Source organism: Chamaea fasciata, unplaced genomic scaffold, assembly GCF_029207755.1.
Source record: "Chamaea fasciata isolate MVZ Bird 193981 ecotype frontalis unplaced genomic scaffold, bChaFas1.0.hap1 SCAF_1, whole genome shotgun sequence".
NCBI lineage: Eukaryota > Metazoa > Chordata > Aves > Passeriformes > Sylviidae > Chamaea > Chamaea fasciata.
In genome coordinates, this window is record NW_027094086.1 from 11,682,979 (window position 1) to 11,707,699 (window position 24,721).

The 24,721-nt window shown below is 41.3% G+C and overlaps 1 protein-coding gene across 14 annotated transcripts in view; it reads left to right on the plus strand.

The window, feature by feature from the left end:
* MTSS1 (MTSS I-BAR domain containing 1) overlaps positions 1–24,721 on the plus strand; it is a 126,479-nt gene that overhangs the window by 91,235 nt on the left and 10,523 nt on the right. For 8 of the 14 annotated variants that reach the window (XM_066176130.1, XM_066176192.1, XM_066176201.1 and 5 more), the window contains 7 exons: positions 546–630; positions 2,053–2,144; positions 3,830–3,904; positions 14,866–15,023; positions 16,274–16,381; positions 17,369–17,466; positions 19,441–19,651. In XM_066176130.1, coding sequence (XP_066032227.1) covers positions 546–630; positions 2,053–2,144; positions 3,830–3,904; positions 14,866–15,023; positions 16,274–16,381; positions 17,369–17,466; positions 19,441–19,651 — 827 coding nt within the window. Of the gene's footprint in view, positions 1–545; positions 631–2,052; positions 2,145–3,829; positions 3,905–14,865; positions 15,024–16,273; positions 16,382–17,368; positions 17,467–19,440; positions 19,652–24,721 lie in introns of those variants that run through there. The other 6 variants (XM_066176157.1, XM_066176208.1, XM_066176183.1 and 3 more) reach the window with 3 other exon arrangements.

Consider the following 24,721-nt stretch of genomic DNA (forward strand, 5'->3'; position numbering starts at 1 on the left):
TGCCGGCCGTGCCGGGAGCGCGCCGGGCGCCGGGGCCGGGCTCCGGAGCAGCCGAACGCCTTTGAGACACTGGGTCTGAAGAATCTAGGGACGGGAAATTGCATCGGATCCCCTGGGCCTATTGCTGAAATGTGGAAATAATTCGTTCACAGATGCCCACTCCCTTGGCAGCTGTGCTACTTGGTTTTTGACATCTCAAACCCTTTCCTTTCAAGTCTTCTGCTTGAAGGATTGAGCCTTCTGCTACAGAGCTGAGCCTCATAGCACAGAAAGCTGCCTGGAAGAACTGTGTTTTAATTGTGTTTGGTTGCTCAGTTCTGGTCTCTAGGTGAATAGGAATTAATCTCTTCTTGGGGTGGCAGATACCACTGAGATCTGCCCCATTAATAACCTAGTTAATTCTACACTTACTATTAATCTGTTTTGCAGTCACTCTGGAAAACTTGGTGTGACACTTGGCAACCCCCTCCTGGTTGTTACGCCTCTACACCACAGGCAGGAATATTATCAGGGGTCTCACCTGCCTTTTGGCTTTTGTTTTTCAGGTGGTACCAGAGAGATTGGGTCTGCTCTCACCAGGATGTGTATGAGGCACAGAAGTATAGAGTCCAAACTCCGGCAGTTCTCAAGGTGAGTGGCTCCATACCTGGCCCAGCACTGGAGGTTCCTCTTTCATGTGCTGCTGGGGAACATCTAAAGCTGTTCATCAGCATTGGCTTCTCAGCTGACTTCTGCCCATGTCACTGAGAGCAGCAGTTGTTTTCTCCCTGCAGCACATTAGGTGCTGTGAACATGCAGGGCTTCACTGCACATTTATGGGGCCGGGCCAGTTCACCTCAAATCACCTCTAAATGCTGCAAATTCCCACTGTCAGTCCCTGTTGCTCAGCGCTGGGCAGGCGGCTGCTGATGTGACCGACTGACCTGTCTTTGTTTCAGGACTTTAAGCTTTGTCACTATGTTTTAAACAAGCAGCAGCAGCAGCAGCAACTGTTGTGCTGCTTCCTCAGCTTACTGCAGAGCCCAGATAGCTTGCAGCCAAGTGAAGAACCTTCATCAGAGCAGTATAGGAAATGCAAATTCTCTCATCCTGTTTTTGCAGTTGAAGTTAGATTGCAGAGGTAATGAGAGAGGATTAACTCATATGCAACCTGGGTTGTACAAAAACAACCTACTCCTGTAGTCAGTAGAAGTTTGCATATGTGCCTTTTTTAACCAGAGTTAAAAGTTATACTTGATGTTAGGTAAACAATAATGATGCTTCACCATTTGCCTGATGACCTTCTGTGTTTTTACCCTTTTTCCCCCATCCTTGAAAGTGTTCAAAGCCAGGTTGGATGGTATAAGCAGGCTGGTCTAGTGGAAGGTGTCCTTGACCACGGCAGGGTGGTTGGAACCAGATGACCTTTAACATTCCTTCCAATCCAAGACATTCTATGATTATTCTGTGATTACTTTAAAATAAAGTTATTTATGAAATTGGCCATGAGGAGACAATTTTAGTCTCCAGTTACCACAGACTTAGCTGTTTAAATGGTTTGATCCCAGTCTCATTAACTAGTGGAGCATTACTGCTGAATCATGGACTCCACCAGTGTGAGGTGAGGCACATCAGTGAGCAGGATATTGTTCTCTTGTACAGCTGCTCTGTCTTGTGTATATACATGTGCTATTTAAGTTTATAATCTCCATGGCTGCATGAACCTTTCTGGTCTCCAGATTCCATTTAAATTGTGTGACAGTTGAGTAGGATCTGTTTACACTGAACTGTTTCAGGTCACTTCTTTGCTTTACACTCTGTTCCTCTCTGTCCAGAGCTTTTGTAATTCTGGTTATCTTGTGATGTGGATTTTTGATTATTTTTTTTTTTAATCTGCTTTTTTCTTTTGCTTTCTCTAGTGTAAACGTTTTTATGTTCTGATATTTACATTGTGACACTGGTAGCTGTCACAGCAAAAAGTAAAAATACTCCAGTATTGACCTTGGCTCTCTCTGTAAGAATAGGGGCATCTGCAGGACTTGATTGCTCTTTGTGTTTTTTCAACAAAATTAGTGCTTTAATTGACTGTCTGATAAACCCACTTCAAGAACAGATGGAAGAGTGGAAGAAAGTGGCCAATCAGCTGGATAAAGACCATGCAAAAGGTAGTTATAGAGGAAAAATTCTTTAATAGGAATAAGATTATAATATCAGTTTTGCTTCCTCTTTTCATGTTTGTTCTGGAAAACTGAATGACATGCTTAAATATGTATAGCAGTTTTTGTCTTCTAAAACACTTCTCTCCCAAAGTGCCTAACAAAATTTTAACCCTTGCCATATGCATTCTGAAGGTTTAGTTTTCTGGACCCTCAGGAGTGGGTTGTTTTTCTAGACTGATAAGCAGTGACTGGGTTTAATTCTGTTAACCCACTCTCCCTGTATGAGCTGAGGATTGGAGATGCCACATCTATCCCTGCAAAGCCCTGGGGTGTCGTTAAAAGCAGCTTGTAAGATCATGTTATGCCTCAGCTAGAATGTCCTCCAGAGAATGCGCAGCCCTGTAAAACACTGAGCATCCTTATTTTATACCTGATGCCATACAGAATGTGCATCTGGGGAACAGGAGAGCTCTGCTATGGGACATGGGATGCCCAGGGCTGCAGTGGTGATGATGGCTCCAGAGGCTTTCCTGGAGGAATGAGCAGCAGGCAGCCAAGTCTTACACAGCAAGCAAGATGTTGGTAGATGCCTTTGGCTTTGCAAAACTTGTGCTGGAAATGGTGGCCCTTTTTAGCACATGTGCTGAAAGCAGGTTGCAGTTCACCACTGACTGGCCCTTAGAAATTGAAGACTTTTGTTATGTCTGGAAGAGGCAGCAGCACCATGGGAACTGATGGGAAGGAGTGGGCTTGACCTCCAAAGGAGGATTTCCTTCTTGCCCTGTTATTACTGTGGTCAGATAGAAGCAGTTGAATCAGCAGCTCTTGAAAAACTTCCTGCCTTGTGCTGCCCAAAGTGTTAAGTATGTAGTGAGCAGGAGAGAGGAATCACATGGGGTCATGCCAGTAGGGGTAACCTAGGCCAAAGTGGCAGTGAGATTTAGAGTTTACTGGGCAGACTTGGGTGTTAGGAGTGCAGTTCCTGTGCCCGCCATCAATCTGCTTCTGTTTTTCCATCTGCAGAAGAGTAGTAACACTGATCTCCTTGGATAAAGTGTATGTGTACATGTATATACATGCATACATGCCTTTTTTTTTTTTTAAGTAACAGTTTTCATATCTGGTACCTTTAGTGTTCCTGCACTGGAGGTTGAATTTGGGATTCTGATTCTCCTGGGATGTGCAGCTCATTTGAAAATGAGGACAAGTGCAGTGTGCTCCACTTCATCAGAAGGAGCTGGCAATGTGACCTTTCCTTGGGCAGAGTTTTAGCACCCTCTTCCTCTGCCTGACTCTCATGCTGGAGAGGGATCACAGGATATTCTCTGCTTTGCCATTTCTGGATAGCTGTTTTTTGAACACAGATGTTTCGAGAAACCTGTCATCTCTGTTTTCCATTCCTGAGAGTGGATGAAATGAAAAGCACTCTAATTTTGTACTGTCTTCTCAGTTGTTATTTCTGTAAAGGCTTTGTTTATTTGGGAAAGATTTTGGTATGTGAATGTGCTCACACCCTAAAATGTTATATTAAGCCAAATGTATAGGCTTTACAAAAATGTGAATTCTGAGCTGCTTTGTTTAACAGTAGCAGTTCTCTGAAAGTTTGTAGTCTTTAAATGTAGTCTTTTCTGTGAAAAACATTAATTTTGACATTGATTATATTGATAATAGAGGTTGTGTGTGTTTTTTAGAATACAAAAAAGCCCGCCAAGAGATAAAAAAGAAATCATCCGATACACTGAAGCTACAGAAGAAAGCAAAGAAAGGTAACTTGCTTCCTACTGTACTGTTAATAGCCTTCTGAGCTGTGCTCATTGACAAAGACTGACCAGCTATAGGACTTTCTACTGTAATAATCCTGCCCCTCTAATGTATTCCTGGTACTTGGGTACCAGGATACAATTACTATGTGTCATTTACATCATGTTCCGAAGCTGCTGTCTAATGTTCTTGTAGAAAAGCCTAAAAACTATTTGTGCAAAGTCAATCATGTTTTAAAATAGAGCCCTTACTGCTAACATTTTCTTTTTAGGAACACTGACATTCTTAACGTGACTTGAACAGATACCCGTAAAATTCTCTAGAATCTTTTGGAATAATATTAAAAAAAAAGCCATTATGTAAATGTTCCTTAACTATTAACATTTCTTACTCTTCTTTCTTTCTGCTACTCTTCTCTTTCTTCTTTTTTTTAACAGCCTGTGATCTCCTAAACATTACTTTATCAATCAGACTGTGAGACAGTGGCATGGGTTGTTTTTTGGGGGGAAGGGCACTTGGCTATCATAGAAGACTAAAGATGAGTGAGAAGAAAAAGGGAATTGTCCCGCAAGGCAATTTATCTTTTTTAGCAGCTATATCTCATGCTCCTGTTGCTCTTCCACCTCCACCTTGTCAAAGGGGTTTCATCACTGTTTTGATGGAAACGTGCAGCACTGCTAGCTGCAGCATTGCTATCACTAAGGGTTTTACTTGGCCAAGTGCAAACCCCACCTGACTTTGGAACAATTAAAGGGGGCTTGTACAGAAGACTTCCTGGTTCCCTTTCCTGCACTCGGGCTCATCCCAGCTGGGTCTGAAGTGTGCTTTGAGCAGCTCTCAGTCTGCATGCTGAAACTTGTCCTTCCCCACCTGCCTAAAAACTGTGAACCCGGGGACAGGAATAAATGCTGGTGTGGGGAGTTTCTTGAAATTTTGAAACTCTGTAAGTGTTACCCAGAACAGGTGAGCTGTCTCTAACTGTCCTTCCATACAGGTGAGTCAGTAATTACATTGGTGGAAAGCCAGATGACTGGAACACTGCTCTTTGATGTTAGCTGACTTTAGATAAGAGGTGAGGAAAGGAGAGATGAAAGCCAGCAAGAAGAAGCTTAGCTCAGTAGGTTCTGTGTGTCTGTTTGTCAGTTTAGTGTTCTAAATCAGAATGGTGATCATTATGGGAACGTGACGTTTTAAGATAAGATTTTATTTTTGGGTGATGCAAAAACATGTTTCTCATTTTGTGTGATGAAATGTCTGACTTCAGACCAACAGCTTTATAGAGTTTGTGATTTTTCTTCCATGTCTCCTCCTGTCTCCCCCACACCTTTTCTAGTCTTATTTCTTCTTGTCCTTGTGTGGTACAAACAGCCCATCAGTGCATGGTAGGTAAGCACTGAGAAAAACCTAAAAGCATGGGATGGTTTGGGTGAATGTCTGTGATCTGTGAAGAAGGAGCCATTTTTTTGAGCCTGTTTCTATGGATTGACAGCTGTCTGGCTCAATCTCCCCTTTATCCTGCTTCTGAGTGTTCAATAAATCAATCTGCAGTATTGAAGGAGGAGACATCATTTTCTGTAGAGTGTGAAGAGGAAGGAGAAGTACTTAAAAGCTGCTGGAAAAAGAAAACCCACTGTGCTCATACTGCAGATGCCACCTGCATCTGTCAGCAGTGGTTAAAGCAAGCAGACTTGGTCCTTGGGTTTTCTGCTTTTATATCCCCCTCCTCAAATCTGAGCCAACTGTCATGATCAGAGTCAGGAAACTGGTGTTTTGTCCTCCTTCAGGATTAAACATCTCTGAGCAAGGAGTGGAACAGGCCTCATTTCGCCATCGTTTTTATAGCAGCCATGATGTTATTGAAGTTTTGGGGTTTTATTTTTGTTTTGTTAATCTAATTCCCTTGCTTAATTTTGCTGTTATGATGTTCTTTTGGAGTTTTGGTGAAGGTGCTGTATTTCTGTCCTATCCCCCTTGGAACTCCTGTTTGGTGTTTGCTCCAGAGCACAAAACCAAAGGGAATCAGTGGGGGTTTGAGTGTGTGGGGCAGATGGAAGAGCTGAGGGCTCACAGGTAGCCAGGTACAGGGAAAAGGAGGAGCTGCAATATTTTTGAGGAGCTGAGAGTTGTTCTCATGGCCCCTGGGGAGGAGAATTGTGGGGAGGCCTTGGCTCATATGGCTGTGAGTCTGAATGCCCAAAGCTGTTGGCCCCAGCATGATAGACAGGGGATGGAAGGAAATTCTTTCTGCTTTCTTGCAAGTTACCTGCAATGCTTAAATGTAGAAGAAAGAAACAGGAGCAGATGCTTCTCCTCCTCTTATTTGTTTGATCCCTGTCTTGAGGAAATAAAGCTTTGGTCTCACTGCACTGTCAAATGTTGTTATGAAAATGTTTTTGTATGTGCCCCTCTTGACAAATCTGTTCAATGTCCTGTGTGGTGAACTATGTTGCTCTTGCTGCTACTGAGGGATAAAAAAATCAAGAAGGGGTTTATTTCGTAACGTGATAAAGGTGCAGAAGTGATTCTGCTTTAGGACGCAAATGAGGTTTGAGCTGTTGGAAAACTATGCTGGCAGGCATGTGGCTGAGTGCATGAATGTCTTCCTGTGTCTTCAACTCTCCTGTTTCTCTGTTTTTCAGATTATTTTTTTGTTCTGTTCTTCCTCAAGCAGGACTTGTCCCTTTAATTTTTCTGTAAAGTTACTGACTCACTTATTGGAACTCTAAAACAACCAATTCATTCCCTTCTTAGCACTTGTAAGAATACTTTTGAATTAACTTTATCATCACCTGTGGGCAAGCGGGATGTTTGCTGAATTCTGGATTTGCTTCAACACTGTGAATGCTACTAAAAAGGTCCTTTAAGCTTACTCTGCTATTTCCCATCTGACCTTATGGGAAAGTGTTTTTCTTCTGCTTTGGGCAGCTCCAGATGGTGGGCTCAAATATAACCCCCTCCTTTCCTTGTTCACGTCATGGCAGTGGTGTCCCCTGGCCCTGGCTCTGTTGGGCTGCAGAGGCGCTCTCTCACAGCTGCAGCATGCACAGCAGCTCCTTGCTCCTTGTCTGCATCCCAAGGACATTTAGGAAGGAGGGTCGTGGGCTGTGTGGCTTGTCCTGGCAGGAGTGCTGCAGGTTGGGCTCCCTGCCTTAGCTCTGAGGGGCCAAATCCAAGGGGGTTTGCCTATTCCATGGCTTGTGCGTGGTCTATTTGTTCTCCTTCCATGTGGCCAAGTTGAAAGTTCAGGCCTGGCATTTAAGATCACGTGTTAGAAATTATGTTTGCAGAGTAAGTGTGTTAATTGCAATAAGGGTATTTCCAAAGATAGAAGTGATGGGGAAACCATCATGCTTTCTAAAAAGAGCAAAAGGAAGTCCAGGGTGTTTTCTGGAAGTTTGCTAGGGTATTCTTAGTAAAGTGACGTGACTGTGAAATGAAAATCTTGCATTTCAAACGATCTCACAGACAAATTTTTTGCTCCATTTCTTATCTTTAACTATACAAAAAAAAAAAAAAATCCACCTGAAGCTAAATCTGTTTATTCTTAAATAGGATCTTGGTGCACCTCCCAGATCCATGCAGTCCCTGAGGATGTCATGGTGATCTTCAAGGTTCATTGTTTTCCTCACACCCTTGTTCCTATGGGGAACAAGCTCCTAGGGCTTGTTGCCCACCCCAGCATTGACACTTAGCTCATGTCTGAACAGATGAAGTTGTGTAGTGCATGGAATTGCAGACATCTTCTGAATTGCTCTTTGTCTTCAGACAAACATTGGTCATCCATCAGAAGTCACCCAGCCAACCTGAGTCAGCAGAATAATTATGCATATACTTAAAATAAATTCCATGTTTAGGGTTCTGCTGAGTCAGGGCCTTGTAAGTGGATCCATAGCTGCTAGAAGCTGTTGATGCTATATTGAATCAGGAGAGAGTCAGCAGCTGTGGCTCTGCATGTAACCATTTGGGCAGGTTAACAAAATACATGAGTCTTGCAGGAAAAATAATCAAGTGATTAAATTAAAATATATCTGAATGTATGTGTAAAATCTGGAGTGTATGTTGGGTCTATTTTCTGTATTTCAGCTTGGCTATTAATGAATAAATAGACGGATTTCCCTCCTGCCTATAACATGACTGGTAGGTTTCATTTTCAGGTTCTTCATGTCACACTGTGTGAGCTTTGAGGAAAATGTTTAAATTCAAGTGGATGTGTAAGAAGTTGTTGAATGTAATGCTCCAAATAATATAACACATGTTAATAAGAAAGCTGAGTTTTATCTGTAATACATGTAGAAGTTTCTGCAGAATTCCCGTAACATTCAGTACAACATTTCTTCTTGTGTCCCATCAATGCTGAGTATCCAAACTGACAGTCTCTCCTTTAGAGTATGCAGCAGTTTTGGAAAATGTTCTGTGATTATAATGAAATTTGGAGAACAGAACATGATTTTTAATTTACTGTAGAACATGATTATTAATTTGATGTAATACTGCCAAAAGTGCTTTTTTTTTTTCTTCCTTCTGGTTAGCAAAGATGACCTCTTTGTGTTTTAGAGCCTTTTTACCCGTTCTTGTGTTATCCTCTGGTCTTAGTAATATTGTTATACTTCTCTCAAGGATGGTTGTGCAAAGCCTGTGACTGTAAACTAAAAAGCATAAAGCTCTTCAATGCAATTATAACTGAAGAATGTCTCAGTTCTTAAAGCAAGTGCTGACCTTCTCATTCAAGCACTTCACACTCTTTCTGTACATGGCACTTGCCCCATCTGGAGTGGCAGGCTGGGGAGGGAGAATCCCTGGCCAGAGCCTTCCTCCCCCAGGAGGTAGTCTCATTCCTCTAAACTGATCACGTGTGGCACCATGACTGAAGTGAGAGCCAAAACTCTGTGAAGTCAATAAGATGCAGCTCAGAAGGAGGGAAGCTAATGAGCAAATTATCCTTATCTCTGTCAGGAAAAAAATCCTGTGTGGATGAGGCCCTGGTCCCTTGAGGGCTTTTTGGTGTGTTTTGTTGTTTAGGGGTTTTTTTTTCCCTGCAAGCTTTTAGTGTGAGCTCTGCTTTACAAAAATGCAGTGAAGACATGTTGCTAAATCAGTGACTGAAGACATTTTTTTGATTTACTCTCATTCTTTGAGTTTTGAAGGCCTCTTGATAGTTCCCCTCTTTTTGACAGCAAGCCAGTTTTATTACAACATTTTATTATATAAAGTTTTTTAATTAAAATACTCGTATCATAGTTAATCTTTTTGATGTTCTTCCACATTGCATCAGCAATTAGGTTTTCATTTAATTAACAATCTGTTAATGTAATTGCAGTAGAGAACATGAAAAAGTGCTGTGGTTACTCACACAGCACCCACCTAGAGTTCTGCAGGTGAGTTCCCTCTTCCCTGCGAGGGGATGAGCTCTCTGCCGCTTGACCAGGGTCTGGTTATCCGTGTTGTGCACTTTCTCTGAAGCATAGGTTTACATGTTCTCACTGAGGAGTCTAAACTGTTCTAAGTGTCATAAAGTAAAACTGTGTGGTAAATAACCAGGGGTTTAATTTGCAACAGCTCACCAGGATGCAAAACTAATGCATTTGTCTTTACCAGCAACAGAAGAAGTCAAAATAGTCTGGTCCAAACTGCTCACTCTCTTGTCTTGGCACTGATGATAATGTCTAAATTCTAGGAATGCTGGAATACCAGTTTGACTTTTTTTATTTTCCTTTCTGTGTCAATTTTGTGTCCTGCAATTTCTCACCATGCGCACCTGCCTGACAGCTGAGGCTCTGGGTAAGTCTGTGCCATGCTGTGACCCTGGTGGCTGGTTTATTGTAGCCCTTGCTGTGGCCTCTTTATGGTGTCTGGTCTCCACTAACTGCCTAGACTTTAATTTCTAATGCAACTAAAATATTGCCTAACCTTAATGAACAAACCATCTTTTGATTTATTTTCTTTTGGCATCTAATTGGAACACTGTAAAAGAAGAAAACCAGTATTGTAGATAAACCTCTGGTTTATTTTAGAAAGGGATTAACATGGACAGATAAATCTTGTCACAGCTAGGAGAGAAGTTAAATGGAATAGACATGTCATCAAGGTGGTGTTTAAAGAATTGAGTATCTTATTGTTAATATGACGTTTAAAGTCTAGAGCCTAAAGTCCTTAATGTTGGTCTTTGTAACCTGTGATCCAAATTCCCTTTTTTTCTAAAAATCGCATGCATCTTTCTTACCTGATAGATAAGAAATCACTATATTTACTTCATGCTGGGGAAAGGGTTGGAATTCAGCATCACGGTTGTCTCCTGTTGCCTGATCACATCTCAAATATGTTTAAATTGGGGTGCTGTTCCAGCTGTTTTGCAAATTTAAAGTAACTGCCTTGAGATCCCATTGTGAATGAAGCATGGTGTTTCTGAATCTGAGCAAAACACTCACAACCTGCACTTGTAAGTGATGTAGGTGTTGCCTTTGGGAGGAGCCTGGATTGATTATATCAGCAAGCTCTCAAATGAGCTGCCTCCACCAGGCTCCTGGAGCTGGGCCTTGCTGAGCCTGCTGCTTCTCCCCATTTTTTGAAACCACACATTGTGGTTTTCCTGGTTTGTAATGCAATCTAGAAATAACATTTGGCAATTTGTAACTTTTCTGTTAAGGCAAAACTTAGCACTTTTGAACATGAGCAGCTGGCTCAGATCTCCAGTAGCCAACAGAAAGACTCGGATTTGGTTTCTGAAGGAGTCTGAGGTTAATCCCAGTTATGAGGTTTTTCACCTTTCCATAAATGGTTGCAGAACTCTTCTGTTCTCAGCACAGATCCATGTTAGTTGGTTTGTTGGCTTTACTGTGCAGAACTTAAAGGAGGTATTCATTCTGGCAGCTGGAGCAGGTGTGCTCTTGTAAAGAAGGTGATTTGGGAATGACTGACTTGGAGCCTGCTTTGGTTTTTACAGGTAGAGGTGTACTCAGCATTGCCTCATACCATGTAAATTCTGCCACTCTGTCAAGTGTCCAATATTGAATATTCAAGTTCTGTGCAGATGCTTAAAAAGATGGAAGGGAACGATCTTTATGTGAGAACATGGAAAATAGTAATTTCACCATGCTTTGCATTGTCAATAATAGCATTAACTTTAGCAGTCTGACTTGCACAGAGAGAATTTAAAAATTATTGTTCTACTTTGGTGTTGCTGGGAGTTTTTCTGGTTTAAGTTGTCTTATAAAATATAGGCATGAAACTGGGTTGAAAATTAGATTTGTCTTTTCCTTTATCCCTAATATTTTTCCTTTACTAAAGTTCTTTTTGAACAATAGTCGTTTAAGAAGCTGCATGAGGCTTTCAGCCAGGATTCACACTAAACACTGTAAAATGCAAGTTCTGTTGCATGTTGGTCCTTTGAAGGCCTTGTGTGTCATGGTAATGATGTAAAGCACCTGCTGTGAGGGTAACATATTGAGACTGTCCTTGAAGTAGCAGCTGATCCATGTTACTGTTGATGAGAAGCTGTTCAGCTCCCTGCACGATTACCTGTCACTTGCCTGTGTCCAGCCACAGGTCACCAGGCTGCTGGAGCATGATATTGTTGGAGAATTCAGTCCTCAACCTCTGGTCTTGCATTTCTGCTCCTCTCTGCATCATCAGAGCTCCACTTTGAGAAAGGCTGGATTTGAATTCCTCCTCAGTGTTTATGTTGTTGACTTGTACTTCTGGGTGCAGCTGGACATGCTCTGCAGAACCATCCCTACCACTTGTTCATGTCAGGCTGGTTGCAGACCAGCTGTGACTGCATTGGATGCTTTTGACCATTGCTGTTGCTGATTGCTGTAGTGGGTCACTCAAACCTGCCTGTATGTGGGGTAGGAGTGTCCTTCCCAGGTGTACTTTTACAGTTGCTGCATGATGAGACTGTTCTGGAGCTATCTTATGTCATTGTGGTAGTTGTGTTGGTTTGGAAGTGTTTTGGAATGCATAACCTAAAGGCCAGAGAATGTTGGCTGGAGGAAATAATCACTTGGTAATGTTCCTTATGAAAGTGTGCCTTGTGACCACAGCAAAAATCCTGCAATTAAAAATACTGCCTTGGCCAATTAACCTTCTCCTTGTTGTTTCAAGGGAGAAAAGAACTGCATTGCTCTCCAGGGGTCGATATTCCCTTCTGAGACAAGTAGCAGATTTGAATCAGTGGAGACCTCAGGTGTCTGAGGAGCAGGGGTGGTCAGCAGTTGGCCTTCACACCTTTGGTGTTGTCTGGGTGTAGGAGCGCTGCTGAGGGGATGTGCTCTGCTCTGCTTAGCAAAGGAAACTGGTTCAATTAGGCCAAGATCTCATCCTTCAAATATCCTGAGATGAGTGCAACTGGCGATTCAGGGAGTTGGAAGAGCTATGCCTGCTTTCAAAGACTTTCTAGATTGATGTCTGCATTGTGGAGCTTTCAAAGGATGTTGATAAAGCTTTCCTCCTCCTAAAAGATGAGTTCAGAGAAGTCACCAAGAGAGAGCTGTATTCATCTGTAAACTTCTGGCTTCAGAGCCTCATCTAAATGATTCACCTAAGCTTGTTTCCTGCTCTGAGTTATACCTGAGACAGGTTGTGTGTTTTCACAGACTGCTCAAATGCCCCTGAGCATAAAAATGGGTCTGTGAAAATACTGGTGAGAAGCGGTGTGTCTGTTACTGTACTGACTCACTGGAAGAAATAAAATGGGAATTTTGTAGAGTGGTGCAGTTTTACACATGCTTTGACCAAAGGGTTAAGATACCAGCCTGAACATTATCTTCATAACTTTGTTGAATTGAGTGAAATTACACAAGTGCAAACAAGGTTTATTCTCGCCCCAGGTTTTGGCTGCCCTTGTTTCTCTGGTCCAAGATGTCGTGCTCTGAGGTCCACAGAATGTTCCAAAGTTCACTATAATTGAACCCACTTTGTCAATGGTGTCTAGTTGCTTTTTAAGTGTGTCTGTTCTCACTGCATAGGCAAATGCATTTAACAAGGATTTACTGTATTATGTGCATGATTATGGTGGAGCAGCTGAATGTTTATAGCAATTCTCCAAAGCTGAACTAATGAGTGTTTGACCTAGTTTGCAGCTAATACATTTTGCATTTGGTACATCCATGGTAGTGAGCCAGTATCTAGACTTGAACAACAGGTGGTTATTTTACCCATTGTAATTCCAGGCAGCACTCAAAAAGGGCCTGAGCAATGATGCAAGTTTCTGTTTCCTAAAGAATTTGAAAGAACAGTTCCAGAGAAGTATGAAATGTTTAACCACTGCATCTGATGGCAGAATATGGGAAGGGCCTGAAATGTAGAGAATGGTCTTGAAGCAGGAAGGCCGAGTTTGTCTCCTGAGGGTGAGAGTCAGAAAGGCACAGGACCTTCAGGGAGGTGCCCAAGGCTCTGCTATAACTTGTTTCTAGTAGATGCTAATTTCGATGGAGGAAGCAGAGGACCCTCAGACTCTGTTCTTCTTAAAGTTTATTTACTTCCAAAACAGTTTTATGACCATATTAGAGCAGCCAGACTGATGTGCAGGATCAGACACTGGTGGAAGTTTGGTACCAGGTGGCCTTGGTGGTGGCCGTGCCCATGTTGCACTGCATGTGATTTTTCCAGGATCCATTGCAGAGCTCTGCATGTGGATGTCAGTGCATTTCATCTGGACTATGTCTAACTCTGTACGGAGGAGATTTGGATCTATGCAGCCTGTAATTCCCCTAAGCCAGTGTGATTCTCTTTGCTTCCATCACTGCTTTCTTTTCCTGCAGCTCTGGCTCTGTATCAGTGCAGGGAGGCTGATGGCTTTGCCTTGCTCTGGAGTATTAAGGAAATACATATGATAGTAAGGCAAAGGTTTTTCCTTTGTAAGCCTGACATTGAGTCATCTGCATTGTCTACTACACACATAGACTTTTTTCCTCTTGCTCGTAGCTTTAAATCCTCTATGCAGAAAGGTTATCATCCAAAAAACTGATTTTGAGTGGCTGCTTGTAACTCACCCCCCATTTTTTCAGTGTTACCTTCCTGGTAGATAAATTGCATGTGATGACATTTCTAGGAGATTGGCAACAAATTTATACAGCTGAGGTCCTTTAAAATATTTAGGGGCGTAAGCTGCCTGAAAACATCTTGCAACTGCAATCTTATTGGTTATAGTATATCTAAGCAACAGCTCTTAATTCCTAGGGGAATATTTTTTGACATGATGCAGGGTAAACAGTCAGTGCAGAATAAGGTACTTAGCTGTCACAGAAAGTTTTGGTATTATGAGTTGACTGTAGTTAACACAGTGAAGCTTTTTAATTGCAAAACATTGGATTTCTGTTATATCCATTGACATATATTGGACATATATATACACACATATATTTGTTCTATATATATTTATATATATAACCCCTGTTGAGAGGTTTGGTTTAGTTTGGACTCTGGAATGAGGAAATTTTCAGCAATTGGTTTGTGCAGAGTACTTGAACCCAGCGGTCCAGTGATCAGTAACATGTCTGTAGTAGCATTTTGCATAGGAGATTGATTCATTCATTTAGTGGCTCCACAAAATTCTCACTAGCACCTTGTTGAGCACAAATGCAGGAAGGAGGAGGAGTACACCTGGCCTAGTGATTTATAGTCTCCCAGTTAGTAGGATGTTGGTTTCCGGTAAGGATGATGTGAAGAGTTTCTACAGCTAATTCTCTGATAAAGTCCTTATTTAAAATGCTGTCTTTGGCTTGTTGAAACCTTTTGAATTGAGCTGGATTTCTATTCTATGCAAAAGGGGAAAAAATAAATACTTTGAAATGCTTGATTTAATTGAGGGGGGAAACATCCTTACTAATTTGAATTAAGGGAAAAATGCTGGTTGAGACTTGAATGGCAAAAGCACAATCCAACAGCAGTGCTGGCTGAAAATAATGTTGTTTTCTCTGGAGAGGCACAGTTTTGACAATATGTGCTCTTGATTGTTTCCTGCATACAGGACGGGGTGACATTCAGCCCCAGCTGGATAGTGCTTTACAAGATGTCAATGATAAGTACCTGCTGCTTGAAGAAACCGAGAAGCAAGCTGTCAGAAAGGCTCTGATCGAGGAGCGCGGTCGGTTCTGTGCTTTCATCTCGATGCTGCGCCCTGTGATCGTAAGAGCTCTTTGTTTTCAGTCAGTACAATTCACAGATTAGATAAGTGGCCAGAAGCCTCTGAAGAGAGTATCTAGTTATGTCATAGGAATTAATTTTTAGAGCCAAAATCCAGCCTATATCTCTGTCTAGCAAGTGGTGAGAGTTGGGACCTTTCTTGTAGGTGTTCGGAGTAATTCAGCAATGAAAAACACTGAACACCTTCAAGTTGGCTGATGGGTAAACAATGAGCTCAAAGACTGAAGTCAGTTTGTGTTCTTTATACATTCCAGCCTGAGACATTGGAAATGCAGTTTTTTTCCACTGCTTTCCTTCTTAACATCACATTTTAATATAAATCCTCCTTACTTCTACTCCAGTGCTAGGACTGATAAATGTTTCAAGACCTCCCCTGTGTATATAATGACATTATCTGACAAATTGCAGGCTGCTTCCATGCAGTTTTCTAATGGCTCCTTTCCTTCTGCATGACAGGTTTTCAGTTCATTGGAAAGGTTTGAGTAAATTTGCATCATCTCAGGTAGTCTGAAGCCTGACAAGGAATTGTTCATGACTTTGTGCAAGCGAGGTGCATTTCTGAAGGGTCACCAACGTACTGGAAAAATGTTCCCAATGCTTGTATACAAAGAGCATCAGTCTCAACAGAAAACCATAGCTAGGGAATCTTAGGAAAGTCGTGGCTGAGCAGGAGGGGATGAATTCCAGTCTCAGAGGACCTGGAAGAATTGGTAGCTAAGGAATTACTGTGGTAGTTTACAGTGCAGGAATCATTGTCTGAGTTAGCTGTCAATGTAATTTGAGCCAGAATCAATCATAGATGTATTAATGCTCTGTATCTGTATAATGCCTTTAGCTTAACTGTCAAAAACTATGAATTTAACCCCTGTTTACACACAAGCTTAAAATTGTTAGGGTGCATTAGTGAGTGTACATAGAACAGTTAGGTATTTGTCAAGTGTAGCAGAACTGACATTCTTTTTCTGAAGATGTCACAAAAAGAAGGTTGAGACTTATTTATCTTGTTGATGAGAGAAAAGATTTCTGGGCCTTAGAATTTATAGCAATTCTAAAGTAGTTAAAAAACTCTAAATTAATATTTTCAACCTTGTGAAACTACTTAGTGTGGAAAAATGCGGCTCCACTGAGCATCCCCACAGTCATCAGCAGAATGATAAGAGTCATATACTGTGTTACAGGTCCGATTTTTTAAAACCAAGGCTATGGTTAGCCTGGCTTGTTTCTCTTTTCAGGAAGAAGAAATATCAATGCTAGGAGAAATAACCCATTTACAAACCATATCAGATGACCTGAAAAGTCTCACCATGGATCCACACAAATTGCCATCCTCGAGTGAACAGGTTAGCTCTTGTTACCTGGAAAACATTTTATTTGTGGTTTGCACCACTTTCTCTTTTTTGTTGTGAGGAATATTGTCTACTAGTGTTAGTGGCTTAATGCGATGTTTTGTAGAAGCTTTACAGCAGCAAGGTCATTCTTAACATGAGCAATTAAAAAAAAAAAAAAACAAAACTGTTTTGTTGTGAAAATTTGTTTTCAGGGGCTGAGTGTCCCTAAAATATTTGGTGAGACCAGAGTGAAGTGGTAGCAGTAACACTTTGAAGGGCGTGAAGATGCCCAATTTCTGCAGAGAGTGTTTGAGAAATGAGTGTCATCTCCTTGCCCTACGTTTGAGCATCCCTGTCACTTGTTGCTGAGCATCCCTGTCAATTGTAGTCACACAATTGCTGGGGTTGTGTAGCTTGATGGAGTCTAACATTTGAGCATTTTTCCATGCTGTCCTTAAAATGCATAGGAAAATGTGTGTCAATAAATGAATCCAAAATAGGACATTTTTCTGCAACCCTGCTGTGTGAACTCAGTTTTTTTGTTGTACTTCATAATCACCTTGTCATTGACATAGAAGTGTAAAGCTCTGTTGTGGTTGAATGCTAAATCTTCAGTTAATTGTTTAAAATGTTACAGTACTTCAACTCAAAGGCTGTAATAATTTTTTGAGTCTAAACAAACAAAAGAAACAAAACCTGGAAAAGCTTCCTTAATGCAAAAAATATATCTCCAGTTTACTTTTAAAAGTTTTTTTCCATTCAAATCTGAATTTTCTTTCTGTGGTGGAAGCCTCAGTGTTGAAGTATGATAGTACTGGGAAAGCCAAGGATGAAACCGACTCTCCTGTGTGATACAGCATAATTCTTGGAAGAGAACTGAGACTGAATTGGCATTGAAAGAATGTAGCAGGGATGAATGTTGTATGACAAGTAGATGCTTTCTATTAATAGGGCGAAAATTTTTCCACATCCTTGATGCTATTGATTATCTTTCATCAGGTAATTTTAGATTTGAAAGGTTCTGATTACAGCTGGTCTTACCAGACTCCTCCATCCTCTCCCAGTACTACCATGTCCAGAAAATCTAGTGTTTGCAGGTAAGTCAGTTGGTAATACTTATTTTTAACCTGTTTGGGGGCAAAGGGAGGCAAGTTCAGACTGTGAAATGGATTTGTATACATAAATCTTAAATAACAAGTCTTACTGAAACAGTCCCTCATGGTCTTTACTCTTTTAAGTGCGTGCTGGGAATATTAAAAAGAATGGGCATGACTGAAAAACTTTTGAACTCAACACAACTTGAAGATGCTTTTGATTCAGTTCTCTTGTATCCATTTTGGATCAAAGAGCAGACTGTACTGATCTTAACTCTGAGATTGTCCATTCATAATTTCCTTTTCTGTTTTTCATGTGGTGACTTTTTAGATTATTCTAAGTAGCTGTTACTAATCAGTAAGTTAAACTGTTTGAAAAGGGAAAAGCCATCCTTGACAATTGCCCTATGAGTCTGGTAGATGGAAATGCTTTTTTGATACAAGTTTTTTTGACTGTTCAATGCTGTCTAATGCTGTCCTGAAATATGTTGAAACACTGGATTCTGTCTATGCTTTCTCTGTGAAAACTGTTTTCTCTCATAAAACAGTTTATTAGCATGTTGCCCCCATATCCTGGTGTCCACATTTACTCTTTCCTTTCACTGAAAAGGAAGATACCCTGTTGTGTATTCTGCTCAACACCTCTCTAGCTGCTCTCAAATGATTACCTTTCAGTTTGCTTTATGAATAATGTACTACAGGTTCCCTGTGTATGAGCAAAGTTACCTACAGCATGTCAGAGCAAGTGAACACACAACTTCTATGTACCTACTTGTCTCTGCATGCAGATATATATAAAAAAAGTCAGTACTTTTATATATATATATGTGAAAACGTGCATATTTAGAGCAATGAGCACAGGCTTAAAGATGCAATATCCTGAAGCTATAAAAGAAAATGGCAAACCCCAAAAATCTCTTCCTAATCGATTTCATCTTCTTGTATGGTAAAACCTGCGTGGCACAGACTGATGCGTGTGGGTAAAATAAAGCAGAGCTCCTCTTCCTCCACTCCACACTGACTTGCACATCTTCTTTGTACGTGGCATGGGTGCACAGGAGGTGCAGGCTCACCCTTTGGAGCCATCCCTTAGGCCAGGCTCCTGCCAATGGAGTAGGAAGCTGCGACCAGATTGGTGCATCCTGCTCGTCCTGCTCAGCCGCCCCAGCAGGAAATTGCAGTAGCTCCCACATTGTGGCTGGCGTGTCAGTGCTGTCATCCATGGATTCTGAGGATTAAAAATTAATCTCTTTCTTTGAAAAATCGCTTTGGTTTGTTTTCATGGATATTAATTTGGGGGTTTAATTCTCTGGTTGTCCTTGTTGCTAACTGAAGCTCCATACCCAGTGACTTGGCTTCACTCCATGTGCTGTCATGTGTTTTTATCTGCTAAGAAGCCTTCAAGTGAGCAAAATGTGTCCCAGGTACTCTGAAGTGTGGGGGTTTGGTGATGCTTTCAGAAGTCTCACACACTGTCCTGCTGGCTGACTACAGCAGCATGCTTAGAGGCAGGCTTTTAGATGAACTCCAATGTCTTTGGTCCCCCTGCTACAAATCCCCTTGAAAATCTGGGCCAAGTGTAAGTCGAAAATAGGAGAGAACCATCAGCAGACACTTTCTGAGCAAGTGCTGTGCAAATTCATGGGAGGGCATGTAGCAATTCTTTCATCCCTAACCTGAGTTTGAAGACTGAGTGGTTAAGATTTGATCATTTGAATGACACTCAAGATAAAATGCCATTTTCTCTCTGGTCGCCAGGGATACTGCAGCTGCTTATGGTTCTTTACTGATGTATATGTGCATATATATATATATACATATATATTTAATTTGTCAACATTTTTCTTTTCCGGTTTTTGCTGCCTGTTGCTAGAGACATGTGGAATGTTAATTGTACTGTATATGGGTCTCTCCCCACCCCACCCTTGTGTCTTTTCCTCTCCCCTTTCCTTTCTCTGTTCCTTTTGTCTCTCACAGCAGTCTGAACAGCGTTAACAGTAGTGATTCCCGGTCCAGTGGCTCGCACTCGCACTCACCTAGTTCACACTATCGCTATCGCAGCTCCAATCTGCCTCAGCAGGCACCCATGAGGCTGTCCAGTGTGTCCTCCCATGATTCTGGATTCATGTCCCAGGATGCTTTCCAGTCCAAATCGCCATCCCCCATGCCACCAGAAGCACCTAACCAGGTACGTGCAAGCATGAGAACAAAAACCTGAGTGTGAGCTGGACTCTGTAGCTTGGCTCACCTTTCAGAAAAAGGATCTGATTTGGTTTTGGGGTACCTTGGAGTCAGTTTAAACATTGAGGGTAAGGGTTGTCTTAGTGCATTTCGTTTATCCAAAAGTTGGGCCTCTGGCTGGAGTGATTTATGCTGCTTTTGTGTAAAATGGATGAGTCGCTCTTGGGCGATACAGTTTTCCCTCTGGTCCTGGAGGGAGCCTAGATGCCTGACTTTGAGATAAATACAGACCACAAAGAAGTCCCACCTTATAGGAGGGAATAATATTCATTTTACTCACTGAGGTTACCAGTTAATATCCTGCACAGGTTTCAAGTGGTTAATATCTGGTGGCTCCTTACTGTTTAATGGGCAAATACTGATGCCAGAACATCCTTTTGACAGCCATAGTACTAATACTGGTGGCTTTGGCATTAGAGAGACTTCCTTTTTTCCTCCTCTGCAAAGGGTCTGGGATATTCTAAATGCTACCAGCATTACATACGTAATTGTTTTTGCCATTTTTTATGACACCCATTTCTGTGGTTAGACTTAAAGTTTGGACTCTCAGTTGAGCACCTTGCAGAAATAAAGGTTCTGCATGAAAATGTGAGGTATTATTAGTTCTTAATGGAGCTCATAAGAAATGAGTGTTTGTGTAATCATATATAATAACATCCTGAAGCCAGTCAGATTAAGAGGATTTCACTATAAATATAAGGAAACTTTCCCTGAGCATTTTTGGGTCTGCAGAAGGAAGCTGCTAGTGTAGTTGTTCATGGCATCATTCCTCTAAAAACTCACTGGCCTGCAGGCAGAGGTTTGCAATGCTCCGTGGCCTGTATCTTTCAGCACCTGAATTCTCTTTGCTGCCTTTTTTTTTTTTTAAAGAAATCCCACAGCAACTGTAATGTTTTTAAACAAGGCTGAATTGCCTTCTCACATTCTAAATGTCATTGAAAATCTTAGCTACAAACTGAAAAGGGCCTAACATCCCATTGTTGAGTATTACTTACTTTAATACACCCTGAAGTCACTGAAGAAAATTGACTTTTATTTCAAAAATGTAGCTGCACTCCTTTTTACGTGTTGGAGAGTAGGTACTTTTGTAGGCATGGTTGGGGAGTGTTAATCCTCATAGTAAGCAAGTGTTAGTGGTTATCAAATGTCACCTGCCCATATAAACTACCCTAGACCACCTTTGATAGCACACACACCCTTGCCTTTTGCAGAACATTTAGTAAGTAGTACCCTTAGTGGAAATTTTACAGTATCATCCAAAACAACACTGGTTCATTTAGGCTTGGAACACGTTCTCAAGGCAAGCTCAATGGTTTTTAAATATATTTCCTTCTTTCATTTTAATAGAAATGCTTTCTTTTCAAACAACACCTCTTCTGTCCCCAGTCTGGACACATCAGCTTTTTTTTATAGATGACATCCTGAAGAACTTTGTGCACACTAATAAAATGAATGTTTTGTTTAGATTGGCTATGGCTAACCTAAGTGAAATGCAAAAAAGTAAATGAGCAATAATAAAGTAAACTGGAATAGTAACAAGGTAAGGAAGTTGACTTTTAAGATACATACATCAGTTACATACGCTAGCATCATCTTTGGTTTTCACAGTATCCACTGCACCTGCATAAAAGGGCAGTAAGCCACATGATGATGCTGTGTTTGCAGACAAGGATGTAACTTTGCAATTGCTCTTAGCATGAAACGAACCAACACCTCTCTTTGCAAATTCCCCTGTTAACCAGAGGAGAGAACTTAGGCTGGTATCAGGTGGCAGAACATCCTGAAAGTCGATGGGAGTCACGCTGATTTACACCAGCTAAGTTCATATGCTTTCACTTCATTTTAGAAACTGTCCATAAGGTTGCAAACTGATCCAAGCATCACTTGAGCTTTTCATGAGCTGTGGAAGGCTGCAGCATTGTGACAAGTGTAGTGTGTTGGTAAAACAAATAGGTATGTGCTCTGTATGTCTCTGGTTCTGTTTACCTTTACTCAGAGGAAAAGGTAACAGATCATTGCCTGGCTGCTTCATCTTTGCTTAAGTGTCTTGCTTTGTATGTTCAGCACTAAGTAAATTGTGTGTGTTGTGCTGACAGGTAACTGTGACTGTGAGCTGAGCAGAAGCTGTTCAGTGGGCAGCCTTACCCTGTGTTGTGTGTCTCTAACAAACTGACAGATCTCCCTGTGGGGCTGTGCTTGGAGCATCCTGCTGAGTGGGAGGAGGCTGCTGCTCTGTCTCAAACACTGATGACATTGTTTCTAGTAGTGACACTGAGAAGGCAGAAAAGCAAACTCTGGAACCAACGAAGGAAATTAAAAGCTGTATATCATGTGCAGGTGGACGCTTTGATGATGTTTGCTAGCTACACACTGTGGCATATGTTGGATTAACAAAGCCCTTTTTCTTTTAATAATAAGTTTTAGGAAAAAAAAAAGTAGAAGGGAGCCATGTAAAATTCCCATATTATAGGAATGTGAATATATGAGTTATGTGAAGCTATTATGTATATAAGCTCATCTATATTTCAGTTAAGCAAGTGTCACTGAAAACTAAACTGAATTTCCTCAAAATCACAGATAGGAGCTGGAGAGTTGGTGGGAATCTCAAACAAAGAGTAACTGGAGACTGAAACAGGATACAGAGTATACCAGAGGAGAGATGTCTGACAAATTGAAGACTGCTTTCCAGCCTGTAGTTGTTAGTAAGAGTAGTGAGTCTTTACCATTATCACACTTTGCATAGAAGATAGAAAAAGGAGCAATTATAAAAACAGACTTCTTTCACTGGTGTGTGAGGATCACCTTTCTGCAGCATTGCTGGGAGTAAAAGTGTTAGCCTGTAGCACATGGCTGTACATGTGGGAAGGTCACTGTAAAAGGCTTTAATCATAATTAAAGGGATACATTTGGGTGTGGGTGAACAGCTGGAAAAGCATCACAGGTCTCTTTCTGGAGTGGAACAGTTTTTTTAAATGCCAGGTGTAAGGTTAGACATGGCCAGCATTGCCCATGCCACACAGTGACCTCTTACAAAGCCCTTCTGACAGACCTGGAAGCACAGAGTGGCTCTTGGAAGGATATTGGATGTGGCTGGTGCTGTTAAACCCACACATTGCCCCATGTGGTAGGCAGATTGAGGCCTGGGAGTATTTGTGATCACATTATGGGATAGTAGTACTGTGATATTTGATTTAGGGGATGATAATAGTGGGACCCACTGGATTTGACGTCAACATGTGGGGGGAAGCACACAGTTGGATTTTATAGGCTGCTTGTGACTTCATGGAGATGAAAGCAAAGGGAGAGAAAGAAGCAGATGAAGATAAAAATGGTGATGTGCTGTCAGAGAGTAGAGAGATAAATTTTTAGTGTTAGAATGCTCTGGAAAGCCCTTTCCCTAAACAGTGAAGTAAGGGGAAACTGAATGTGAAGTTGCTTCTGCATGTACAGGTTATAAAGCTGGAAAGAGTCTGCTTTTGAGTAGATTCCATTGCTTGAAATTGCTGCAAGTTGGAATAGGGGAAATATATTGTTACAGCTGTTCAATTTTGCATTTAAATTAAGAAATGCTTCCAAATTCAGACCTTAAAAAAAAGAAAAAAAAAACAAAAGAGAACAAAAAAACCCCACCAAAAGCAAACAAACAAAACAAAACCCAAAAATCAAGTCCAAACTGAAACGCATCTGTTAGTTATCACCAGATACTTGTTTCTCCTAAAATTCCTTTTCTAAATTGCTTCATAATAGTTTGTCCCTGACTAGAAAGAAGAGTCAGTAGAGGCAGATTCCTGGATTTTAGACAAATTGAGGAGGTGACCTTGAGCCAGTATCCAGAGCTTTTCTAAAAGTAGCTGATACCATCTTCCACTGACTCTAGAGGGACACTGGACCATGCTCATCATTAGGATTTGGTCTCCTGGGAAACCCTTGTCCAGGAAGCCCTGTCTCATATTTGAGAAAAAGAGAAGGTTAAGAAAGCAATACTATGTTTGAATAGAAAACATAGCTAACAAAGGATGCAAGTAATCCAAGATAACTCTGGTCGTTTTATGGGTTAGTAGGACAGCAGATGGAAAATGTAATTGTACAGTCCAGTAGCTAAAAAAATCTTTTTTTTTTTTTTTAATCCCTGCTGGAACTCGTACATACCACACCAAGCAGCAGGACACTATTCAAGAACAAGCCATGGCTCATGTAAGAGACCAGAGACCAAGCTACACTTGTACAAATTTACATTTGGGGCACTGCTTGCCACTGCAGAGCATAGTTCTAGCTTTATATGGTTAATTTTAAACTTTTCCTCAAAAGAGATAGTTTTAGAACAGAGCAGAACTGCCATTAATTGCAGCTGTGGGAAAAAATAGCTAAAATGGGAGAACTGATTTTAAAAATTATTCAAACAAAACAGTCATTTTAAAAAAGGAATCTACTAAAACGAAGTGAAAAAATCTGATAGTCAAATTTCTCACACCGTGAGGTGATGAGTAGGAATTGCTCTGCCCTATGTGTGTGTGCTCCCAGGAGAGGGTGTGCCAAGGCTTGTGCATCTAGAAGAAGCACACCAGTCTGGACACTGTTTGCCCAGGCAGTAGCTGTGCAGTTTCTGTTTCATGCTAGAAAGTCTGTGCTTCCCACACCTGGGTGCAGCCGTTCAGGACTGCCTCTCCAGTCTGATCCAAGCATCCCTTGACCTGCTGCCAGTCATATTTTTTAGCAAGACCAGAGATTCCCTTTCTCTGTGCCTTGCAAGTTTCTGAGGATGAGAAGACCCTGTTTCTGTATCACCACCTCTTGCATTTCCATCAGCTTCCAGAATGTTTTCCCCATGGCATCTTGGTTCAGCTCTGTCCAGCTTCTCTTCCTGAAAACAGACACACTGAATTAGTGGGAGAGTCCTTTTTGTCATCCTTTTTTCACTTTGGAGGAGTAATTTTATTGCAAAAACAAGTTCACCAATTCTTGTCTTTTTCCCCCCATACTTTGCATCTTCAGAATCTGCATTTTTGACCTTTTTTAA